The sequence below is a fragment of the Nicotiana tabacum genome, chromosome 17, assembly GCF_000715075.1.
Source record: "Nicotiana tabacum cultivar K326 chromosome 17, ASM71507v2, whole genome shotgun sequence".
NCBI lineage: Eukaryota > Viridiplantae > Streptophyta > Magnoliopsida > Solanales > Solanaceae > Nicotiana > Nicotiana tabacum.
Genome location: NC_134096.1, coordinates 98,792,194 through 98,818,776, shown reverse-complemented (window position 1 = coordinate 98,818,776; position 26,583 = coordinate 98,792,194). Strand labels below are relative to the sequence as shown.

At 36.3% G+C, this 26,583-nt stretch overlaps 1 protein-coding gene and 1 long non-coding RNA gene across 3 annotated transcripts; both read right to left on the bottom strand.

The window, feature by feature from the left end:
- Positions 1 to 14,928: 14,928 nt before the first annotated feature.
- Positions 14,929 to 20,542, bottom strand: LOC107781290 (serine carboxypeptidase-like 25). 2 transcript variants are annotated; one of them, XM_016601978.2, is made up of 8 exons: positions 20,049 to 20,542; positions 17,690 to 17,893; positions 16,675 to 16,850; positions 16,304 to 16,585; positions 16,089 to 16,219; positions 15,887 to 15,982; positions 15,675 to 15,780; positions 14,929 to 15,377 (listed from the first exon to the last, which is right to left on the bottom strand). In XM_016601978.2, the coding sequence occupies exons 1-8, from the start codon at positions 20,314 to 20,316 to the stop codon at positions 15,234 to 15,236; spliced, it is 1,407 nt and encodes a 468-aa protein (XP_016457464.1). In that variant the 5' UTR covers positions 20,317 to 20,542; the 3' UTR covers positions 14,929 to 15,233. The 2 variants fall into 2 exon arrangements, with proteins under 2 accessions (XP_016457464.1, XP_016457465.1); XM_016601979.2 differs by having other exon boundaries at positions 15,691 to 15,780.
- A 2,517-nt stretch (positions 20,543 to 23,059) lies between these two features.
- Positions 23,060 to 23,694, bottom strand: LOC142171424 (uncharacterized). The gene is made up of 3 exons (XR_012700988.1): positions 23,609 to 23,694; positions 23,253 to 23,525; positions 23,060 to 23,180 (listed from the first exon to the last, which is right to left on the bottom strand). It is a non-coding gene; the product is annotated as an uncharacterized LOC142171424 (long non-coding RNA).
- Between the last annotated feature and the right edge of the window lie 2,889 nt (positions 23,695 to 26,583).

The following is a 26,583-nucleotide window of genomic DNA, read 5'->3' as shown; positions in this document are numbered from 1 at the left end:
AACGTATGCAAAATTTTACCTTCGGGTGCACTACTTGGATGTTTTATCCTTTATTTATGGTCATATTCATTGAAAGTTCAAAAAAAGTTACCCTTTTGAAATTTGATTAATTTAATTATCTTTTTTTGTAATATTTACAACTTTGAAATTAACTAAAATTTTGAAGATTGCATCTCTCTTTGTTTGAGTTATTATTTGTCATAGAATTCTAACGAATTAAATTTTTAGAACATTGACATTAACTAATATTTTGAAGACCAAGTCTCTCTTTATTTGAATTATTCCGTATCGTAGAATTGTAACAATTAATTCTATATAATTCAATATCTTGTTGAAAAACAAGACTAAGTAAAAAACTATATAAGTAAACAAGAAAAAAATTTAAAATATATAAAAGAGGGAAAAAACGTGGTTGACAAAAGTCAATAATACAATATTAAAACTAGGGACGAGTTTATATTAAAATTGAATAACAAAATATAAATTACTCCTTTAATAACGAATTAGTAAATTTTTTAAATAACTTATTAGACAAATAAACTAACTCAATTTTTCCCTAAACGAATTATTTTTTAAGTTGACAAAATTCTTAATGTAGTATTAAGACTCAAAATAATAAAAGTGCTAACTTGAAGTAACAATGATGAAATAGTAGAGACAAAACACATTCTCTATGAGTTATCATTAATTTTTTTTTTTAATTTTGCATTCCTCTTAACAAATGATAGCTTGTTGTAAAATATTAATTCAACATTAGTTATTTTTAGGGTTCTATCTTCATATATCAGTTTTCTTCTATGAGCTATAGGATCACCTCTTCTTCACAATTTTTTAAAAGATAAAAAAATTCAATTTTGAATTTGAGTTATCTAATAACTCTTTGAGGAACCACAATAAAAGTATAATTGATCATATTTGTGAATTCTCGAACAAACTTGAGTATAGCTTTCCAAAAATATTTGTACCAAAAACTCTTAAATATGCAAGTGCTATATATTTTTGCTAAACTAAAAGGGAATAATTTGATAACTTGTGAAACTGATGCGGTAAAATTATAAAATTGACACACAGTTTAAGGTGATTAAATTGAATGCTGATTGAGAACTTCTAAGTGAGAAAGTTTATTCCTTTCTCGAGTTAGCTATTTAGGATCAATATTATCGGCTTCAAGAGCTTATACTTATATTTTATAATTTGAACATAATTTTTAGTATAATATTTATGTGATAATGTACGCACGCAACGCGCGTACACTAAGACTGGTGTGTGTGTGTGTGTGTGTGTGTATATATATATATATATATATATATATATATATATATATATATATATATATATATATATATATATACACACACACACACACACACTGCAAATTAATGTCTAACTGGGGTATTGTAGTTCCCCTAAAACAGCCATATTTTGTTCAATTGTACCAATATTACATGCCAGAAAATTCCTAACTACTTCATTTCCTAGGATGTCTGCCCAAAATACATCATTTTCAAACATCGGAGGAACTGCTAGCATGATAGTTTTATCTAAAAAATTAGAATTTGCTACCTTATTTGCCAGTGTGTCAGCCACTCTATTCTACTTCCTGAAGTTGTGTCTCACCACCATCATGTCCATCCTTTGCATCAATAACCTGCATTCACAAATCATAGGATCATAAGTTATATTGCCCATGAGTACATTTTTATTACTTCAGCCGAATCTGTAGCTATGGCGAGAGGAATCCATCCATTTTGTTATGCTATTTGGAGACCCATTATGAGTAATTTTAGTTCTGCCATGGTGTTGATGATGTGTGGTATATTTTCATATACCCCATAATCCAATCCCCATTATGATTCCAGAATACTCTACCAATTCCCCCAATGCCTGGGTTGCCCTTCGCTGCCCCATCTGTGTTGAGTTTATGGTGCCCCTTCATAGGGGGCTCCCATTTAACTCTGGTATGGAATGACTTTCTGATAACACTTTTTTGTGCCAACATATAGTACTCTGTTGATTTGGAGATGGTGCTATTAGCCAATATGTTATCTTTCTTATTATTGAAAAGTTTGTGATTTCTTGCTAGCCAAATGTGCCAGAAGCAGAAGAGGAGGATGTTCTCCTATGAGATAATATTGTTAAAGGACAACTTCTTTAGCTTGTTCCATGTAGTTGGCCAAAGCTGTGCTGAGAAGATGAGATTCAATTGCTTGCTTTCAATGGTTCTCTTGGCTATTAGTTCATGCCAGAATTGGGTTGCATTGGGGCATTCAAAGAAGACGTGATCACTTGTTTCAGGCATTGCTAAGCAAAAATAGTATTCAGGATTGCAATTAACCCCAATTTTGTGCAGGAAAGCTCCAGTGGGTAGCCTATCTTGTGCAAGCAGCCATATAAAAAATTTTATTTTGTTAGGAACTTTTAACCTCCAAATCCAACTAAAGTTACCTTCCTCCTCTTTCAACATATTCTCATTATTGTTGCTAAGGAAGGTATATGTCGATTTGGTGGTGAAATACCCTGTAGGATATTGGGTTTTAAGTTACGGGTCGCCCATGTGAACTGAACCGATCCGTTTAGAAAGAGGATAAGATTGGAAGGTTACAGGGAAGTTACCCTGCCAGTTTCAACCAATACAACCACTATTAGTAGTAGGGTGATTAACGTACAGAGGAGTAAAAACAAATCTGAGAAAAATCAGTTTTCTCAATCTGCCCAAGCAGTAACGACTCTCCTTCTTGAAGGAACTTCTCTTCTTCTTTCTTCTCCAAATAAAAATACACACACAGATAAAGAGGCATTTAGTTTGTGGGAACACACTTTGTTTCCTAGTGATTCAAAGGTTGATTTGGGGCAATTCTTTCAGTGGTGAGTTCAACAATTCTTCCGCTGCGTTGACAAGTACGCTAATGTTGTTCTCGTCTCGCGATTATTAAACTATCATTGGCATCAGAGCCAGCGTTTTTTTGTCTCTTTAAACATGGAATAATAGAAAACTCTGTTAAAAATTTTTGCCTCCAATCATTGTTTGTTGTTGTTTGTTCCAAAGCATTTTTTTTTTAGAAAATGAATTGCACTATATTACAGTAATTTTATTCTAAAGAGAATATTTGTTTCTGATAAAATTTAATTAAAAATTGATTGCTCCACTAATCTGCTTCATTGCCTTAATTTCCACTTCTTACTAGTTTTATGTTTCTGGTATTTGCTTATGAAGTAATTATGGCAATTGGGGTCTTAATTTCCACTTTCTGCTATAAACTTCCTTAGAAATTAGCAGAATATCTAAGTATTGGAGGTTATTTTAGCAGACGAGGTGTATGTATGCCGAATCGCTTTGTTAAAAGTTATAATAATTTTAAAATTATTCTGCATTGAAACTGCTTTTAATGTTGTAATCTGCTAATGCTGGAATGCAAATTTTACTGTGCTAAAGGAGAGATTCAAGATTGAGATATTTTGCCAAACTGAGCCAATTAGTAGTTATTTTAATTACTTATTGGCTACTAATGGTCTACAATTTAATATTTGGATTAGACAATCTTAATAGCACCTAAGTCACACGTAACATGTGTTTATGGTTCATAAGCATTCTGTTCTCATAATTTGCTTTCACTTGTTGAAACTGGAAAAGTAAATTTTTATATACTTAATATATAAAATTATTTTAGCATTAATCCCTTACATTGATATACTTCTACGAGTTAATTGTGACATATATTGTCATATTGGATGGTTGTAGCCATTCTTATTGTTTTTTTGTACCTATTTCAGATATGGATGAACAAGGACAAGTTCGAATTACTCCAAGTGGGAGTTCTCAAAGTCAAGAAAGGGGACAACATAGAAGGGTACGTCGTCGCAGGACTTATTTCTATAACGATTCAGACTCGGAGCCTGAAGTCATCAAAAATGTCCCAAGGGCGAGACAAAATGAGTTAAGGGATCAAAGGGCTGAACGAAGGGAAAGAGAAAAGAAATTTAGGGAGTTTAAGGAATATAAAATGGGCCCTGATGTTTTCTTTCCTGAACATGTACATATTTTTCAGTTAAAAAGAGCTGAATTGGCGAATTACGTAGAAATTACTGATTGGTAAGCATTAGTGTAACGATCCGACCGGTCGTTTCGAGAGTTATAGCCCCGTTTTTCCTATTTCTACTTCTTTTTGTATTATTCAGCTATATTATGTTATATCGGGTTAGTTAGTTCGAGACCGGAGTGGTTTCAGAGTGAATTGAGACACTTAGTCTCTTAAGTAGAAACTTAAGTTGGAAAAGTCAATCGAATGTTGACCTATGTATAAACGATCTCAGATTTGAATTCTGATGGTTCTGTAAGCTCCGTTAGGTGATTTTGGACTTAGGAGTGCATCCAGAATGTGATTTGGAGGTCCGTGGTATAATTAGACTTGAATTGGCAAAATTAGAAATTTGGCGATTTCGTTCGGCAATGAAAAATTTGATATCGGGGTCGGAATGAAATTCTGAAAGTTGGAGTAGGTTCGTAGTGCCATTTGTGATGTGTGTGCAAAATTTTAGATCATTCGGACGTGGTTTGGTTGGTTTCGGCATCGATTGCCGAATTTGGAAATTTAGAAGTTCTTAGACTTGAATCCGAGGGTAATTTGATGATTTGATGTTGTTTTGAGTGATTCGAAGGTTCGACTAAGTTGGTATATTGATATATGACTTGTTGGTATTTGTTTTTGAGTTATCGAGGGCCTCAGGGTGATTCCGGGTTGTTAACAGATTTGTCGAAGTTGGAAAATGTAGTTGAAGTTGCTGTTACTGCTATTTTCGCACCTGCGGAAGAAAGAGTTGCAGGTGCGAGGCCGCTAGTGTACGTGGGGAGTTCGTAGGTGCGGGCAATACTAGGCTAGGCAGTTTGCGCAGGTGCGAGTTGGAGGTCGCAGGTGCAAGCCCGCAGGTGCGAAACTTGGGGCGCGGATACTGAAAGGGGGATGTTGGTCAGGCTTCGAAGAAGCGGAGGAAACGCGCAGGTGCGCCTTCGCAGGCGCAGGGTTTTGGGCCGCAGATGCGGAAGCCAAGCTCCTAAGTGAGTTCCGCACCTGCGATGGATTTTTCCGCAGGTGCAGTGGCGCAGAAGCGTGAAATTTTTCGCAGGTGCAAAAAACCTGGGCATAAACCATAAATAGAACCCTTCGCGAATTTGGTTCATTTTCACTATTTTCAAGTCGGTTTTTGGAGCTTTTGGAGTGATATTTGAAGGGTGATTCAAGGGCTATCAGTGAGGTAAGTTACTTGAGCCCTAATACTCGTATATATGGTGATTTTCCGTTGTTTAAACATGTAATTAGTGAAAATGAGGGGTTAGGGCTTGAGATTTTTGGAGGAGTAATTTAAGGATTTGAAGGACCAATCGATATCAGATTTTTATGAATTTGGTATGGTTAGACTCGTGAGTGAATGGGCTTTCTAGTTTTATAAAGTTTGTCGGATTTCGAGATGTGGGCCTGGGAGGCCAGTTTTGAGCCAATTTCGAGTTTTAGTCTAATTTTGTAGCTTTTCTTTTGGAATTCATTCCATTAGCGCATATTTGTGTTATTGTACTGATTGTGAATAGATTTGGAGCAACTGGAGGCCGAGTCCAAAGGCAAGAGCATTGCGGGGTAGAGATTTGACCGGTTCGAGGTAAATAACGATTGTAAATCTAGTCCTAAGGGTACGAAACCCCGAGTTTTGTATCATTCTACTATTTTTAGTAACGCACATGCTAGGTGACGGGCGTGTGGGCGTGCACTGTTGGGGATTGTGACTTGGTCCGTTCCGTAGCAACTGTAAAGTTGCATACTTTGTTGAAACTATATGATACTTATATGTTTTAGAAAGAGTTTCTGTAAATTGGGTTGAATGCCATGTTTGGGCCTTGTGCCAGTGTTGTTTGGATCCTTAGGGGCCTTTTCTTACTATCCTCTCACTGTTTTTGATTGAAAATCTATACTCAGTCATGTTTATACTTGTTTACTGCATAACTCAGTTTTATGACTCTATTTTGATGCATATAAATATTTTGGGCCGAATTCCCTGTTTTACTGAAATGCCCGAGTGGCTTGAGAGGTTTATGACTGAGTGAGGCCGATGGCCTGATTTGTGAGGATATTTATGGGATTGGGCTGCACGCCGCAGCTTGTTGCATATTTATGGGATCGGGATGAACTCCGCAGCATGTTTGATATAGGCCGAGGGCCTGAGTGATTATGCCATGATTTGGCTTGATATAGCGCTTGGGCTGAAAGAGCCCCGCCGGAGTCTGTACACACCCCCAGTGAGCGCAGGTACCTACTGAGTGCGAGTGCCGAGTGCTAAGTGACTGGGAGGCATAAGTGATTGTGAGGTATGCCCGAGTGGCAAGAGTGATTGTGAGGTATGCCCGAGTGGCACGAGTGACTGTGAGGTTTGACCGAGGGGTTGTATATGAGTGATGTTTTGCCAGAGGGGCTATTTATGATTTCATCATTTTTGCTCACCTTTGCTTTTTTTCTCTGTTTAAAAGCTGTTGAAAAATATCCTTAAATGATTTTTTTTTACTGGAAGTGGGTTTAAACGAGATATTTTTATTCAAATCCTGATTTTAAAAGCATGAGGTATTTTACTAAGATTTCATGATATGAAAGTTATATGCTTTATTGCTCGTCACTACTGCTCAGTCTTTATTTATTATTGTTACTTACTGAGTTGGCGTACTCACATTACTCCCTACACCTTGTGTGCAGATTAAGGTGTAGCTGGACACGATAGCAGTTATTGATTGTTCTGGTTGCAGATTTTTCTTGGAGATAGCAAGGTAGTTATTTGGCGATCGCAGCCCCTGCTCTTCTCCCTCTCATCTTCCTCTAGTTGTATTTAGCTATTTTTCAGGCTGAGTTAGCCTTGACATTGTTAGACAGATTGTAGTAGATGCTCAAGACTAGTGACACCCCGATGTCGGACTTTTCTTTCGACACTTTTATTTTGATTGGAACTCCTTTACGAAGTTTTTTATATTAAATAACATTGAAATTATCTTTGAAATAAAAATATCGGTTTGTTTTGGAAATGAGTCGGCTTGCCTAGTTCCACGATAGGCGCCATCATGACAGGGGGTTAGTTTGGGTCGTGACAATTAGCTATTTTAGAGGACTCTCTTCGAGAGCCTTGGGATGAAATTTTAACTGAGATTTATCATGATATTTGGCCCAGTGCACCTTTTAGTGTGTATGTGCAAGAGTTATTGTTCAATTGGTACATGTATGTCCTAGCAAACATGTAAATTGTTATTATGTGTTTTATTATAATGGAATTTAAATTATGTTACTTGTCTCACCAGACATACATTGTTTATCATATCTTTTTGTAATGGATTGAGACTTGAAATAAAGTACACACTAAAAAGTGATTTTAATATTAATTAAAATATTTAGATATAGATGATGAATAGAAACGTAGTGACCATTCGATCCTATACTAAATGTAGAATTAATTTTATAATTAATTTACTTGAGTGTATAATCACATGCATAAATTGACTGAAGTATATATTGATGAGTTAAACTTGTAACATTGTCTCTAATAATAGACATTGCATCGAAAAGTATCATTGTTGACTTGAACAAGGGTGACAAACTGAATGGTGAAAATTACGACATCTGGAGTCGTAAGATGTGGTATGTACTCGAAGAGCAAGATGCTCTTGAAAGTATTAACCATTCTATGAGTCACCCAGAGGAGGGTAACACTGCCCAACACAGGAGGGATCTGGAAACTTACAATATTTGGAAGAAGAAAGATTCCATTGCACGTGGAATTATTATAAGTTCAGTTGCTGATGATCTCATCTACGAATATGAACAATATCCTACTGCTCAAGCCATGTGGGCACATTTAAGAGAGGCATATGGGGGTACAACTTTGACTCGCCTTCGACAGCTGACAATCAAGTTTGACACGTACAAAAAGCGTCATGATCACAGTGTCAAACAACATCTAAGGGTAATGTCAAATATGATTGCTCAACTCAAAAGTGTTGGTCATGTTCTCTCTGATGAGCAGTAGGTTCAAGCAGTGATTCGGTCTCTTCCCAATAATTGGGAACATCTGAAGGTTAACTTGACCCACAATGATAGCATCAAAACTTTTGCTGATGTTGCCCGTCATGTGGAGCTTGAAGACGAGCAGCTTGGTGCTGCTAAAGCTGTACCTAATGCCTTTGTGGCAGAATCAAGTGGTACAAAGAAATCAAGCTTCAAGCACAAGAGAAACTAGAAAAATGACGGAAAGGGTAAGGAGATCGGAGAAGGATCCTCCAAGAAAAGAAACAAATCAAATTCTAAGAAAGGAAAACGATTCTACAAGAAGAAAGACAAGAGTAAGATGAAGTGCTACAATTGCCAAGTTCCAGGGCATTTTGCTTTGAGTGCACTGAGCCGAAAAAGGTAGCATTTCAAAATGCATCTCTTAGTGCTATATATGTTTCTAGCACTGTTTTACTAACTGAATCTTATCCTATGTGGATTGTAGACTCAGGGGCCACCGACCATGTGAGCTGTGATAGAGAAGCATACATAGAGTTTCACCTGGATCAAAGCATGTATATGTGGGAAATAATGCAAAGCTTGAAGTCAAATGGATAGGCACTTGCAGAATAGACATGCGTGGTGGACGATCTTTGATGTTGCATGACGTCCTGTATGTTCCAGAGATTCGATGAAACTTAGTCTCTGTGTCTGTTCTTCTAGATTTAGATTTCAATTTGAACTTTAGTCGCAGTGGTCTTAGAATTACTCAAGACAATGTTTTTTATCGTTTTGGACATCGTTATGATGGTTTTATTGTGTTAGATTGTAATCCTTCTACGTATAACTATTATGTTGACCGTTATGGTATGGTATGTTATTCTAGTAACAATGATGTTGATGTTATTGCATGGCATGCAAGATTAGGTCACATAGAGCAGGATCGGATGAATAGATTAGCTAAGGAAGGACATCTAGGTTCTTTCTCTAAAATTAAAATGCCAACTTGTGAAAATTGTCTTGCCGGAAAGATTACATGTAAACCATTTGGAAAGGCTAAGAGAGCTGATTTTCCATTACAATTAATCCATTCTGATATCTGTGGTCCAATGAATGTGAGGGCTAGGTATGGTGCTTTATATTTTATTACGTTCATTGATGATTTCACACGCTTTGGTTATGTCTATTTGATTTCTCATAAATCTGAAGCACTTGAATGCTTTAAGAAATATTTGAATGAAGTTGAGAATTAATTAGACAAAAGGATTAAGACCTTAAGAACCGATAGAGGGTATGAATATCTTTCAAAAGAATTTGAAGAATTGTGCAATGAAAAGGGAATCACCAGACAGCTAACTATTTCGTACACACCTCAACAAAATGGTGTAGCAGAAAGGAGGAATAGAACACTATTGGACATGATAAGGTCCATGATGGCACATGCAAATTTACCTATCTCCTTTTGGGGAGATGCGTTATTGACTGCAACTTACATATTGAACAAAGTGCCTTCTAAATCAGTTTCTTCCACTCCTTATGAGCTATAGACTGGTCATAAACCAAACTTAAAGGATTTACGACCTTGGGGTTGTACTGCATATGTAAAAGATTCTTTTAGCAAGTTTGGTAAATTAGGTCTAAAAGGCAAGAAATGTATCTTTATAAGATATTTAGAACACTCCAAAGGGTATGTGTTCATTGGTGAATTAGAGGATGGAAGTGTTACTGAGATTGAATCGTGAGATATCACATTTTTGGAAAATGATTTTCCAACGAAGGGCGAGGTAAAGAATGGAGAGCCTCTTTATGAAATGTTGAACTCAGATAGTCAGCAAGTGTCTTCTGACACAATTAATAATCAAATTGATCAAGATTTTATTCTTGATCCGAGTGGGAGTGGGAACTCTCAATCCCAAAATCCTTCCGACGAACCTGAATTTCAACTACGAAAGAGTGCCAGGAAAAATATACCCAAACGTACTTATGACATTGAAGATTATGTTTTCTTGGTATCTTCCACAAAAATGGTTGAGCCAAAGTCTATGACTGAGGCTTTATCGAGCCCTGGAAAAGATGAGTGGATAAAAGCAATGAAAGAAGAATTAGAGTCTATGAAAACCAACAAAGTCTGGGATCTAGTTGACCTTCCGCCTAGGCGTAGAGCCATTGGGAACAAATGGGTTCTCAAAGTTAAATACAAAGCGGATGGGTCAATAGAAAGATACAAAGCACGATTGGTGGCAAAAGGCTTTACTCAAGAAGCCGGAATAGATTATGAGGAAACATTTTCACCAGTTGTGAAGTTTACCTCAATTCGCTTACTTTTGGCTATTGTTGCACGTTTGAATTTGGAATTACATCAAATAGACGTGAAGACAACTTTTCTCAATGGAGAACTAAATAAAGAAATCTACATGGAACAACATATAGGCTTCATCGTCAAAGACCAAGAAAAGAAGGTCTGTAAATTGAAAAGATCTATTTATGGCCCGAAGCAATCTTCAAGGCAATAGTATTTGAGATTTCACAAGGAGGTGATCTCATATGATTTCACCATGATCAATGAAGACCATTGCATTTATGTGAAAAAGTCCAATGGGATGTTTATAATTCTTTCTCTTTATGTGGACGATATTTTATTAGCCGAAAATAATTTAGAGTATTTGAAAACTATCAAGTCATGGTTTTCAAAGTTATTTGACATGAAAGATATGGGCGAGGCAGACTATATCCTTGGAGTTAAGATCCAAAAAGACCGTTCCAAAAAGTTATTGAGTCTATCTCAAGAAACTTATATAAAAAAATTTTTGGAGCGTTTTCACATGAATAGTTGCAAATCCATGGATACTCCTATAGCGAGAGGTGAAACTTTAAAACTTGAAATGTGTCCCAAGACTGAAAATGAAAAGGAAAACATGTCTCGAGTTCCATATTCAAGTGCTATCGGGAGCTTGATGTACTCTATGATGTGTACTCGCCCAGACATTTGTTATGCCGTAGGTCTGGTTGGTAAGTATCAATCCAATCCTGGAAGAGATAATTGGAAAGCGGTGAAGAGAATTTTCAGATACCTGAAGGGAACTGGAGATTATTCACTATGTTATATTGGAAATGATTTATACTTAAGAGGATATATAAATGTTGATTGGGCTGGTGACCGGAATGATAGAAAATCAACATACGGTTATGCCTTCTTACTTAATGGTGGTGCTATATCAAGGAAAAGTAAGAAACAAACATGTACAACCCTTTCAACGATGGAAGCTGAGTTCGTGGCTTGTGTGTCTGCGATACAAGAAGCTGTTTGGTTGAAGAGATTCTTTGAGCATTTGGATATTATAAAGAACTCTCAGGATCCCATGACTCTATATTATGATAGTCAAGCGACTATTGCATATACAAAAGATCCTAAGTATCACAACAAGACCAAACACATTGACATCAAGTATAACTTTGTGAGAGACATGGTAACAAGTGGAGAGATAAATTTACAGTACATTCCTACGCGAAGCATGATAGCTGATCATTTTACAAAGGCGATATCTAGAGACCTATTTGAGAAATATGTAATGGCTCTAGGTTTGCGAAGGATATGAATATATATTTATGTATTATAAAATGACTTGATTATTTTAATATGCTCATCAATATTTGACTCTTGAATTTATGCTTATATCTCATATGCATGTGATGAGTGTTTTGTTGATAAAGTGTGTCGAACAAGTCGCGAGATTGGCTCTCACACATGAGCAATCGCCTCTTACGTTAAGAATCGTGAAGAGATGAGACCTTATAAAACCTTGGATAATGTGAGGTTATATTTACTTGTAGAGGTCGGTCTTGACAACTAATCAGACTTACGAATTTCACTATTCGATTATGACTTGTTTTGTAAGCCAGGTGGAAGTTTCTCTAAGAAGATGGTTTGAGGATTATTAACGTGAGAAACTCGGGTTAGATATTTGGAGGTGTCTAGACCAAGATCTGTACGGTGTTGATTGATTAAAAGACTAAGACACACGCGCCAATATAAGGTGAGAACACCGTAACATGTGTTTCATACCACGTGTGCTATCGACCATGGGATAATGGAAGAATGAATCCCTGCTTCTTCATTGTGTGAGATCCCAAAGAAGTTAGAGTAACTTTTATTGAAATACCCTTTGACCTTTTACTGTCTCTTGAAGTGCAAATCAATGTTGCTACTTTAGCATGCCACTAATAGTCATAAGTGATTCGGCAATGCAATGCATGTCTAGGAAAGCAATTGATTTGGAATGGAAAGATTCAAATAGAAAGGGAAGACAACTAAAAATTTAGTAATTTTAACTTGTATTCATAAGTCGGCTATTGCACTTATCATGCGGGTATCAAATATAATTATGAATACAAAGTTAAATATGAACTCGAGTTCATCTCTTTCGTGGATGAGGGATCGGATAACTAGCTACTGGAGTAGCGGGTAATGTCTGGGATATAGCGAGTAATAAGATCCTCATGTTAGTAGTAAATCCTTTCCGCATGAGATTGGTTTATTACATTGAGCTGTTAAGAAACCTTAAAGGGTTTAAGAATATTATAGCTCTTAATGCTCGCAGGTCGCACGAACTATTTGCTAGTATGAATTACGTATGTTATTGCCATGGTACTAGCTTGGATCTAGTCCACCATGTGTGAAGTGAGAGATGTAGGATATTGAGTTTTAAGTTACGGGTCGCCCATGTGGACGGATCCCGATCTGTTTAGAAAGAGGATACGATTGGAAGGTTACAGGGAAGTTACCCTGGCAGTTTAAACCAATACAACCACTATTAGTAGTGGGATAATTAACGTACAGAGGAGTAAAGAAAATATCTGAGAAAACCCAGTTTTCTCAATCTGCCCAAGAAGTAACGTACTCTCTTTCTTGAAGGAACTTCTCTTCTTCTTTCTTCTCCAAATAAAAATACACACACAAATAAAGAGACATTTAGTTTGTGGGAACACACTTTATTTTCTAGTGATTCAAAGGTTGATTTGGGGGAATTCTTTCGGTGGTGAGTTCAATAATTCTTCTGTTGCATTGACAGGTACGCTAATGTTGTTCTCGCCCCGCGATTATTAAACTATCACACCCATTTAGAGTCAAACCCCATATTAGCCTGTCTTCCTTGGTAGAGTTAGTAGGGATGAAGGTTGATTTAATTAAGTTAGTAATGTTCTCGGGGATATCTATGGAAATGGATGAGGTATCCCAGTTCCAAAAATTGTAGATAGTGTCCACTTTAGTAGCCATGTCATTTGGGGGTAATGGACCCTCAATCATGTCCCTAATTACTCATTGGTTTGGGATCCAGGCATTATTGATGAAGCTCGCCCTATTTCCCTTGTGGACAACCCATCTACTGGCGTTGTTGCATGTATCCTAGCCTTTGAGAATACATTGTCAGGTTAGAGATTTGGGCTTCTTGGGGGTATGGTTCCAGTTACAGTGCTAGAGATTAGGACTCTAGCCCATAAACTAGAGGTGTTATGTTAAATCCTCAAGGCCAGCCCAGCATGAGAGGCTTTATTCTTATACTCAACTTTCTGCAAACCAAGCCCATCATGAGACTTCTTCCTAGTGACTTTATCCTAACTTGGCCAAACAGATTATAAGTCATACGCGTAAAGAAATATAACTCAGACAAATTTAGTTATGACTATTGCTTTTCTTTTTTTCTTAAAGAGTACACAAAAACTTTAAAAGACAAATAATATAAATCGAAGGAAGTAGTACTTGCTTATCCATTTCAATTTTTATCTTTCATTGTCACGCTTTAACTCATCAAGAAAACAAGAAAGATAGAGCAATGCTCAAAGCCGCAGAAGAAGAAGAAGACGACGAAATGCAGAGAAAGAACTAAGAAGTAAAGAAACAAATGAATCTAATTCAACAACTACAATGCTGTTTCTAAATGAATTTAAAGCTAGAAATACCGTTTTTTAATATCAACTTGCATCTGTAATATCCAGCCCGAATTTAATTAATCTATTTTGAACTAACTCCAGCTTGAATTTTGCATTACTTTAATTAATTTTATACTAATTTTAGAATATGTAATTCCATCTTGGTATAAACTATATTATATACTAATACAAAGAAAGCAATGACCCCACGGTTTTGGTCCAAATAGAATATGAAGGAAGACCACATTGTTTTGAATTTTGATCGGTTCTGTCCTCTTCCTAATTTGTTAAAATGTCTCTTTCGTCTGTGTTGCACGTTGCCACGATCCACTTTGACCAATAAAGCCAAAATTTATTTCTTTATTTTTTCTCAAGCATGCCGATCCAATTTTTTTTCTTTTTAAAAATGTTTACCATAGCTTGAATTTAAAATTGCTAAATACCTTCTTGATATCATAATAATGAATTAGCATAAAAATGTTTAAGACAAAGTTCATTCTGTTAAACTAGACATAATTTAGGACAATAACAATTATTAAGTTGCATGAAACAGAAACAATTTTGCTAAAAATTCCATTACCCGAAAATAAGGCAGCAGGTGCAGTTCTTGACGTAAGATACACACCAAGTTCCTCGTCAAAATATAGAAACTAAGCTCCCGTCATATATTTGGAGTTTTTTTTCAAATATTTATTTGTTTATAGATTTTAATCAGTTTTTGGCAGATTTTACAAAATTTTCAAATTCCAAAAATAGCTCTGAGTAGTTTTTGAAGTTTTCTACTCATAAAACTTTTATTTGTTTTCAAGAAAAATGCATATCCAAATACAATTTTAACTTTTAAAAACTATTTTTTATATCATCTTTAAAAATTCATTTTTTTAAAGTTCCAACCAAATATATGTCAAAACACAAAAAATGGTCATGTGCTTTGACTTTTAAATTTCTGGACCTTTCACACTCAACTTCCTAAGAAGAGAAGCTAGTCAAGTTTTATTGCTAATTAATAATTCAACCCTTTATTGAAATACTTGAAATCTGAAAATTAAGAAAATTCATTTTTTCCTAAAACACGTGGAGTAGAATTCAGACCCCATCTACCTAATATTGTTACAAACGTACAACAAACTGATATCTTTTTTTTTCTTCATAATTGTAACACCCCCCCTCTTTCCCATCAACTTTCTTTTTAAAGTTGAAACAATTCTTGTTCGACTTGACAATTCTTTTTCTTTCTTAACCAAGATTTGCAAATGAAATTGTTGACAAATAGACAAGAATTTAGTCTCGCCACTATCATGACTTGGGAAGTGGTTCTCCTCTTAAAAATGATCTGAAGAGTTGATAGGCAGCCCTAGGCTTGAATAATGGCACTTCATGTCCTGCCCCTCTCACTGTTGCAAATGTTAGCCCTTTGTATATCTCCGTCCAGCCTCCCACCTTACATTAACCATAACATAATAACAAATTAATGATCAACATATATTTAACTTAATAATTTGACTATTAAAAAAAAATTTACTATATCAGATCATCTAAAAGATTGTGTTACAGGTTTGTAACGGATGTTGAAACTTGAAATTTACTGATAGTTTAAAAGTTCTTTACACGTATATAAGTTAAATCCTATTTTCAGTTTTTTTTTTTTTAATTTGTTAAACTTTTCTTTTGCATAGTTAACAGTAAAATTCAACTGAGATGTGGCAAATTGGAAATTGGGTTTTATATATTACCCACCTGTTTCTTGACATACCAAGGGTACCATGGAATTGTGGTGGATAACTTGAGCTGTGCTAGTGAATACCTTGTAGCCGTGACAGGAACCACTGAATCTACATCACCACTGTAATATGACAATTCAAAAGGAAAAATAAAAAACAAAGAAAGATATGATCAAATTGAGTTGCCTGAAAATTTTGAGAATAAGCTCTCAAGTTAATTTCACATACCTGAAAACCCAAATTCTCAAACCAGCAGCAATTAGTTCCCGGTAGATTGGAAGAATTGAGTCATCTGTATCGTTCCAGTTTCGATTCAGAGTCTCACTGTAACATAGGTGCAAGATCAATCAGTTACAACATAAAACAGCTACTAGTGCAAATTCTTTTCAAACTAAGTTCTGTTTTGTTAGTCACTAGTAGATTTATTTACCTGCAGGCTGTCCATTTATAAGGAATTCCAGTTGTGTTCGCGTGCATAGCCTTCTGCACATCAGGCCTGTTATAGTAAATTTCTGCATACTTCTCCGTGCAAGGATCATACCCTGATAGCTGCTTGAACATCTAATATGGACACAAATCCAAATAAATCAAGCAGCAATCTATAAATTGTTGCATTATTGAGGTTATTGTGTTGCATAAACGTACCTTGTAAGGTTGATGGGGTAAATTCATGGTTTGCCTAGTTGAGGTGCTACCATCAGAATTGTTACAAGGAGGAGCATAAATGTTGTATTGGTCAATGTTACCAAATTCTTGATCCATAGCATAATAGTACAAAGATTCACACTCGTTTGATTCTTTATGCCGCCGAAAATCACAAGTGTTTACCAGTTGCTTATATGTTTTGTCAGAGATCATAGCATGGCTCCACCAATATGTCACTGTTCCCAGGTTGTCATAGTAATTATCTGTCACTGCATTTCCCACCTAAATGCAACATCATAAATTAGCTCTAACAAGTTTGAAAATGGTATTGCAATCAATACTCCAATTATATATAGACATTGACAGATTACCAAGAATCCCTTGAGGTTGATTGGATTCTTAGAATTGGCATTGTAATGGACTATTTCTCTGGCTAGCTGAGGGACGTAATGACCAGCATAGCTCTCTCCAGTTATGTAGACTTCGCGATGTCTGTAGCGTGGGAAGCGATTCATCCAGTGGATAAGGAATTGCAGAGAATCCTTAGCTGATAAAAGTTACAAAAGAGTTAGCATCTTTCTTTAATGACTACATTATTTGGAAAGACTGCATATTCCAAAACAAAAGCTTAGCCACAATCAATTTTGTAACAAACCAATATATACAGACATGTGTACTCTCACTTGAATTTATCATCTAAACACGATATATTAACATAACAACAACAACAAACCCAGTGAAATCCTACTATATATGGATAAATTTTTTCCAAATCGCGAGGAACTAGTCAGAACTGAGTACTACAAGGTTGTATCAATTTGTTAAGGAATTTAATCTTATTAATTTCCATGAAAGATTTTGTAATCTGCGCGAAGATTTAGCTGTTTTATTGATTGAATAGTAGTGAAAGTAAGATGACTCCATACAGCAACATGTAAGGTAGCTAAGCTGTAGCAGTATTAGATCCAAAAATATTAAAGGTAGGCCACATTGCTAATGAGTGCTACTATATATATGCACGTCAATTCTGTGCTCCTAAATGGGCACTGTTTGCTACCATGTGTTTCTGCATTGAAGAAGTCATCAACAGCAATCACGCGACCATCACTTTATGTTTTTTTACTAGATGATGAGGACTTAGAAAGCAAAACATACATGATCACAAATTTATGCTGAATCAGTCTACAGAAATGCAGGAAAAGACTGTGTACAACAGACCCTTATGGTCCGGCCCTTCCCCGGACCCCGCGCATAGCGGACTGTCCTTTTTAGTCTACAGAATGAGACAATTCACCAACACTGCGAATGGATAGGAAAAACCAAGGAAAGAAAAATGATTGAAGAGCAATAGGACAAAAGGAGAGGGCCTAAATAAATACTATGTACCAGTGCGATAATCCCCGGTGTCAAGGAGATCAGAGGACCTGTTGCTGTAGGAAAAGCCAACTCCTGCTGGAGTTTCAAGGAATAGTAAATTGGCCAATTTGTTCCATGAAAATTTGTTCACATACAGCCCTGAAGACGTCTTGTTTATCCTAAATGGCCCTATTTCTTCCGATGCACCATAAGCCACTGACGAACATCCTGGACCTGGTTTTTCCAATCGACATCAGTAAATAATTTGTACTCTATCAATGCAATTTAATAACATGTTATTATCTTATTTTCTAGATAATCATATCAGGCTTAATATAGAGAGTTACTTATATGGTGAGAGTTTATACACTACCATTAATGCAAAAACAAAATTAAATTAGTACGGTATACTACTGCAAGTAAAAGGGGGTCCACACAGAAGAGTCTGTCCATTTATCACACACGGTAGAGATCAGCACATGTATCCAATTATGAACCATATGGTCAAGAAATTGAAACCCCATTTATAAGAAAATGACGACAGATATCAAACAATACTACACTTAGTTGGCTAGACTTTAATATTTTGAACAGAATTTACGGTAAAGATTCTTTCCTATTCTCATATGAAGACACCATATTCCTGAGGTCACCGTAAAGCCACGGTGCATATTGGTTGATACCATTACGATCCTTAAAAACTACGCAATGTTCATGAGATTGCAGATATGTCTTGTGCGATTGTGCGAAGAGAATGACCACACGGTTTGAGCTGACATAATTAAGGTAGTTACTGTTGAAGACATAATTAATTCATTAAAAGTGTGTTCTATAACAGATACATGCATGCAATTCAACATGATATTAGAGCAAAGTCATGAATTCAAGTCTTACCGTTACCCAATATCAAAAGTAATTTAAGCGTGCAAGATTCATGTCTGCCCTTACATGTGTTTTCTCTTAGAGAAATGTTTACAGAGTTCAATATTATATTAGGGCATGCAAAACTCATGGGTTCACGTCTCACCACCACTCAGTATTATAAAGGATTACTAGGTATGAACATCCCAGGATAAATTTATACCTTCAATTAAATATGGTAAAATTTAATCTCAGTCTTAATACAGGATACCCCACCTTATATATCCCATCAAACTTGGGCTCCCAATCCAGGGATTATAATCCCTCACGATAATTTAGTCCGCGTGCCAAACAACCTTTTATAAGAGATGGTCACACAATTCAAGAATTCAATAATTGCACAAACGTAATTGGTATGGGCATCTATCAAGACTGTGTGCACCCAATGAAGTTGAAAATTAAACGAGTGTTGTATTTAAATTAAAAGAGTGGGTGGTTGTAAGCATTGATTTTCACTGGTTCCTACTTCTTCCTGCGTGCAAATATTAATGTGGAGAGAGAGAGACAGAGAAATTAAGAGCAACTGGCAAAGGTAGTGTCTCATCTGTATCATTCAAATGGATAATGGATTTTTGGACCATATTACCAGTCGACACTTTAGTCATGACTATTGATGACTAAACTAAAGGGCCCCTCCTTCTCCATTATCCTTGCTAGCTAAATTCCTCAACTAAACATTTTTTATAAACACACAAAATATATATCACCAAGTCAAAAAATAGCAACGCGCAGTGTATGATTAATTTTAAAATAATAACAGAAATAAATAAAAAATTGACGATAACAATAACCAAAAGATAATATAGAAGAGGAGGAAGAAGGATTATTTCGAAATTACAACAGAAGAAAACGTTAAACTCGCGGTAAAAGAAAAATTAGGAGAATTTTTTCGTTGAAAGAAGTATAGAGGTATATATGTGGATTTTTTAGACGTTTTACCTGTGTACTTTTCTATACTCTTTCTTTGCAGTTCGCACATAAAGTTCTGTTTAAAGTTAAACACCTTTTCTGAAGATTTCCTTTTAGTTACAACAAAAGAAGAGAGGTACTATAATAAAGAAAAGATGAATAGAACAGTAACCATGCATAAATTCAACTAATCATAATTAGTAGACCATTTCCCGAAGGAAATTAACCTATATCTGTCAGACATTAGCCCCCCCCCCCCCCCCCCCGAGGGTGCGTACGTGCGAAATAGTAGAAAGAACTTACACAAAGATAAAATTTGAGCTCATTGTTTTCAGAAATGAGACCCCACATCAGAAAAAGAACAAATTAAACCATACCTCCTTCACCCAAACTGTTCTTGTACACTAGCGGAAAAACAAACTCCAGTGCAACTCAAACATGCAGAGACAAGTGCTTATATACATTAACATTATAGAATGTTTGTTATCAATCGATTATCTTAAAAAAAATTATATTGTCGGTGCGTAGAAGTTAAGATATAGGGAGAGGGAGATCTGACCTCCATTAAGCCAAAGAACCAAAGGCTTAGACAAAGGTTCATTTTCAGCTTCAGTAAGCCAGTAAAAGAGAGCTCTACCAACAATTTGATTGACAGTGACATAGCCCGAATACTGCTGAAACGACACCTTAGGTTGACCTGGCAAAGATATTATTCTGTCAGCTTCTTCTTCTTCCTTGTAATTGGTAGCGTTCACAGTACATACTGCTGCTACCAAAATCAAAAAGACCCCCACCATTTCAGCCAAAGCTAATTTTCCTTTGGCCATATTGTAGTGCTTGGCCCTTAATTAGGAAAACACACTGAAAGAAGAAGAAAAAGAAGAAGCAACAGCTGTTGGTAAAATTAAAATGGATGGTGTTCCTAGTTGTGTGTGAATAGTGATGGGATAATATAAGTCATCAAAGGCGGGGTGTGGTGTTAATAGTCAGCTACTTGGAATAAATAGGAGAGAGAGATTTAGGCAGTGAGATAATGGAAAGTCCAGTGCTATTACTACAGCAACTGTGCATGACTTGATGATATACACGCCCACGTCATTTGCTCATTCGAGTTTAATTTCACTATGTTTTCATTGCAAATATTTTGTAAGAATTCATTATAAATTGATTAATTTTATATTGATTGTCAATTTACTGTAATTTTCTTCCTTTATCTAGATTTAAACCGACAAGATGAGCATAATAACACTCATACGGATATAATTTTTATAATACTTTGACATTATAAAAATTATTTTGATTATCAAATCACATAAAGATATTAATTGTCCAAATAAAGAAACTCAATAACTTGAAAAAAGAAAAGTTAAATGCTTGCTCATGTGGGGTGCAGTTCTTTCCCAATGACTCTTCTGCCCCTAATTCAATGTCGCTGTTTTTTCGTTTGAGGACCAGAGGGCAGATCAGAGTCAAGTCCAAGCACCGATTATATGATGACTGAACAATTATTGCGGATAGTAATAATAACAATTATTTTGTTGTTAGGTAATTTCCAATAACAAGCCGCTTGACTTTGGTTTTAGTAGGTTATGATAGTATAATTCTGAAATTTTGAATAAACCAAATTAGTATTCCTTGTTTGAATGTGGACACGCCTCTTGTCCACAAAGTTCATCATCTGTTTATGAAGGGCAGCAACCCACCCCCTCCTCTAATTATAGAAATAATGAAACACTACATAGTAGGTCCGAACTATAGAAGTAATTGAGATATTTTAGTTAAATTGAAACTTTAACCCATAAGGCAATAACAATGATAAAGAGTAGTATTGGGTTTGAGCTCTGAATATAAAGTCACACTAGGTTGGAGGTATTTTACTTCTAAATTATATTTTTTGGGTGCGAATCTGATTATAAGTTGGGTCAAAAGTTAACAAGTGAGGAAAAAAACATGATAAGGAGTAGATTTTTGCACGGATGCTTATAATGTGGTTTTATATTTTATTTTTCAATGAGATGAAGAATTTGGAGGCCAGATAGTGCTGAAGTACTTCCGTTAAATCCTCTTGTATTTACTTGCAAGAGACTTGGACATTTGCAAATAAGTAGTCAAATTTTCTTCCCAGCTCTAATTATATAATTTGATCTTTCCCCACTAATAAAAATCCGGGAAAAATTGTCCAAAAAAATCGACCAAAATCGGTCGGTAATGGCCAGTAGCTGTCCAAAACGCGACCATTTGCGTGTGGTCAGTATTTTGAAGGTCGGAAGAGTATACCGACCAAAGTCGGTCGGAAATTATCGACCACCATCGGTCGGTATGCTCTACACGACCATCTGACAATTTAATTGACTTACTTACCAATAATGGTCGGAATGTTATTTAATAATTTAATTTTACCGACCAACGTCGGTCGGTGATTTAAATTTATTAGTTTTGCTTACCGACCAACGTTGGTCGGTATTGAAAAATTTAGATTTTTTATAAATAATTAAAATTTATAAATACCGACCAACGTTGGTCGGTAAACTGGACAGGGCAGCCAACTTACCGACCAGAGTTGGTCGGTAATGTTGAATTTCTGAGAATTCAATGTGCATTAACCGCCAACATTGGTCGGTATTTTGCAATATTAGTTTTTTTATTTATTAGTTACCGACCAAGGTTGGTCAGTTTTCTAGGATTAATTTTGGCAGAAAATGCCTATTTTGGTAGCTGCACCACATGCCAAATAAAAACAGCATACCAATACCCCCAATTCACATCAAATAACCACCAATTCACCCATACAACTTCTAATTCACCACAAATCCAACCAAAATCCAATTAATACTTTAAAACTAACAAAGTTGAATTAAACATCACAATTCAAAACCAAGCAAAAACTAAGTAATTATAACTAGTTCAAAATCATTCGATCTAATTCAAGTCTAGTTCAATGTATATCAAAGTATTGGTCAAAAGGTGTTTTCTACAATAACATCACCATCTGATAAACTTTCATCTACAAGACGGTATAGAGAACTGTCTTGTGGAGGACGAGAAGAACGATCACGGGGAGGACGGGAGGAATGATCACGTGGAGGTCGAGTCTCTAGCGATGACTCACGAGACTGGAGCAACGGAAAAGCTCCAGTAGAAAGGAGAGTTTTGATTTGAGCTTGCATACCAAGGAATTGAGCATCTCTAAGCCTTTCTCTTTCCTTGGCCGCCTCTAGCTCGAATGTAAGCCTTGTCACTGTCTCCTTCATAGCCGAGAGGCTCTCCCTATTAAGTACCTCGCCCTGTGAGAAAGTCCTCATTCTTTGCATTCCACACCTATGGCGATGGAATTTTTTCTCAGGAAGCCCGTATACCTTCCCCCTTTTTGGACCGCCTACAGCCTCCAACCATATTCTTTCAGCATCCTCATCCGAAGGTTGGGTTGGCTCGCCTGATTCACCAGCTGGCTGACTACGAATGAATTCCTCCACGTTACTTTGGTAGCGACCTTACGTTATTTTAAATTAAATTAGTATTTAAAAATTATTATAAAAGTAAATTATAACACTTAAAGAAGATTGAAAGCATACATATACAGTCTCTGCCCGGTCCTCAACCCACCTATCTACAACCCCTCTTTCTTCTTCTTTAAAATATGCGTCTCCTTGAATAGTTTATCATGGCTCATTGGGCGCCCATACTTCTTTTCCTGAAAATAAATTAATTTAGTTAATAAATAGAATTGATATACTTAGAAAAGTAAAGTAATTTAAGCAATTACCAATCTTCTTCTTATTGTCCCGATGCTGATAGCACCCCCAGTGTACAAGGAGCCTTCCTTTTTGGATGAGCGAGCTTTCTTTCCTTGTTCGCTCCTCTTTAAGAACTCCTCGGTTTGTCATTTCCTTAACAAATCATCACATAAATGCTACAAACACCAATCAGGGCTCTTGTTCTTCTTTCTACCATCCGAGAAATGATCCGTCAATCTCTTGCGGGTTTTATGATGAAAATTCGCAGTCACTTCCTCGCTATAGCGGTCTTCCCATACACACTTGATATGCATTTCAAAAGTTAAATATTAAATGGAAACATCATAAATATAAATTATTAAACTGCTTAAAAGAATATTTTTACCTTAAACTGATTGAAAATTTGCTCCTTCAGCGAGTATGGAAAATCACTCCAAGTCGCATAAGGGCCATCATAAATCACTCCATCACTGTGTTGAATAAATTATTAAAATAATTCTTCTCAATATGCATGATATCAAGGTTGTGTCGGAGAAGATTATCCTTCCAATAAGGAAACTCCCAAAATATACTTTGTTTTGTCCAATTATGAGTAACACCATATCCGCAGAATCTAGAAGGTGGAGCCTCATTAACTTTACTGAAGTTTTAGCCATATAGAACGGCCTTGTGGAGGACGTGAAGAACGATCACGGGTCGGACTAGAGGAACGATCACGGGGAGGACGAGAGGAATGCATTTTAACTATATATAGCTTGTTATAGTATATGTTAGTGTATTCATTATTTGTATTACAAAATAAAGTGTTAACGGATTATATTTATATTATTTAGATAGTAAATATTAATGTGATTCAAAAGTTTGACCATATTTGACCTATGAACCGACCGAAGTTGGTCGTTTATTTTCCAGAAATTACATCTACCGATCAAAGTTGGTCGGTAAAATCTTCTCCTGTAATAACCGACCGACTTTGGTCGGTAAATTCAACTATAAATTTTATAGAATATTTTAAATAATAATATAATTATTAAAATTTAAAAATGTGAGTCCACATTACCGACCGATGGTCGGTAATCAAAAAGGTGCTTTGACTAAGCAAGTATGACCATTACGGTCAAATGTTTGACCAATATACCGACCAATTTCGGTCGGTATATAATTTAAAATAATGTAAAATATTATTTTGGTAGTTTTCATCTGCTTTGGATGGTTTTTTGGTCGCTTTTGTTGACCGACCAACGTTGGTCGGTATTGCTCGGTCGAATGTTTTCGGATTTGTAGCAGTGCCCATTCCTTTTCGGATAAAAGGCTCATTGGATTTAATAAACCCTAGCAACAACAACAAATGGGAAAAGAATTGGTCCAAGACCAAAATACTACGGGAAATACACCTCACAAAGAACAAATAAAGGTTCCAACCAAATGGAACAAGAGAAACAACAACAAGCGCACAAAAAAGTCCACTGGGAAGTTTTTTAAGGTTAAGAATATGCTATGGATCAAACAAAAGCCACGACAGATAGATGAGAAAATTATTGAAGCAGTTCAAAAAGATGGGAATATAAACAATAACTCGCAACCCAAAATTGTTGAAGAAGTGAATCAAAATAAGAGAGATAAGGGAAAGCAAGTCAATTTACCATTCGAAGGAGCTACCAACAAGCCTGAATACAACAGTGGAAGCAGCTCTACTACGAACATGATCTATCCATACACCGCAGACACATAATGTATTCAAGGCAAGGGAATTCAAATCACGGTGGACTTGGGTCCATTAAAGATGGTTCCTGCTGAAGCAAACAATAGACATGGACCCGATATTGATAATATGTCAGTCTATGAATCAGGTGAGGACACCAACATTGAACATATAGAAGGGTAATTATCAGATGAGGAAGTGTCATGACCCAAACAAACCCCTGTCGTGATGGCACATATCGTGGAACTAGGCAAGCCGACTCATTTCCAAAACAAACTGATATTTTCATTTCAAAGATAATTTCAGTGCTATTTAACATAAAAACCTTCGTAAAGGAGTTCAAATTAAAATAAAAGTGCAGAAGGAAAAGCCCGACATCGGGGTGTCACTAGTCATGAGCATCTACTACAAACTGTCTAACAATATCAAGGCTAACTCAGCCTGAAAAATGACTAAATACAACTAGAAGAAGATAAGAGGGAGAAGAGCATGGGATACGATCGCCAAACAGCTACCTTGCTATCTCCAAAAAAATCTACAACCAGAACAATCAATAACCGCTACCGTGTCCAGCTACACCTGAATCTGCACACAAGGTGCAGGGAGTAACGTGAGTACGCCAACTCAATAAGTAACAACAATAAATAAAGACTGAGCAGTAGTGACGAGCAATAAAGCATATAACATTCATATCGTGAAATCTCAGTAAAATACCACATTCTTTTAAAACCAGGGTTTGAATCAAAACATCTCGTTTAACCCATTTCCAGTAAAAAATATTTAGAGATATTTTTCAACAGTTTTCAGACAGAGGAAGAATGCAAAGGTGAGCAAAAATGATGAAATTATAAACAGCCTCTCGGGTAAAACATCACTCATATACAGCCCCTCGGGGAAAACATCACTCATATACAGCCCCTTGGGCAAACCTCACAGTCACTCGTGCCACTCGGGTATGCCTCACAATCACTCTTGCCACTCGGGCATACCTCACAATCACTCATGCTTCCCAGTCACTCAGTACTCGGCACTCGCACTCAGTAGGTACCTGCGCTCACTGGGGGTGTGTACAGACTCCGTAGGGGCTCCTTCAGCCCAAGCGCTATAATCTACACGGACAACTCACGTCCTGCACGGATAACTCAGGTGCTATAATAATAAAGTGTGCTGCAGGCGGGCAGCCCCGATCCACACTCATCCTACAAATCAGGCCCTCGGCCTCACTCAGTCATAAACCTCTCAAGCCACTCGGGCATTTCAGTAAAACAAGGCATTCGGCCCAAAATATTTATATGCATCTAAGTAGAGTCATAAAACTAAGTTATGCGTTAAACAAGTATAAACATGACTGGGTATAGATTTTCAATCGAAAACAATGAGAGGATAGTAAGAAACAACCCCTAAGGGTCCAAACAGCATTGGCGCAAGGCCCAAACATGGCATTCAGCCCAATTTACAGAAACTCTTTCTAAAACATATAAGTATCATATAGTTTCAACAAAATATGCAACTTTACAGTTGCTACGGGACGGACCAAGTCACCAATCCCAAACGGTGCACGCCCACACGCCCGTCACCTAGCATGTGCGTCACCTCAAAGTAGTAAAATGATACGAAATCCGGGGTTCCATACCCTTAGGACTAGATTTACAATCGTT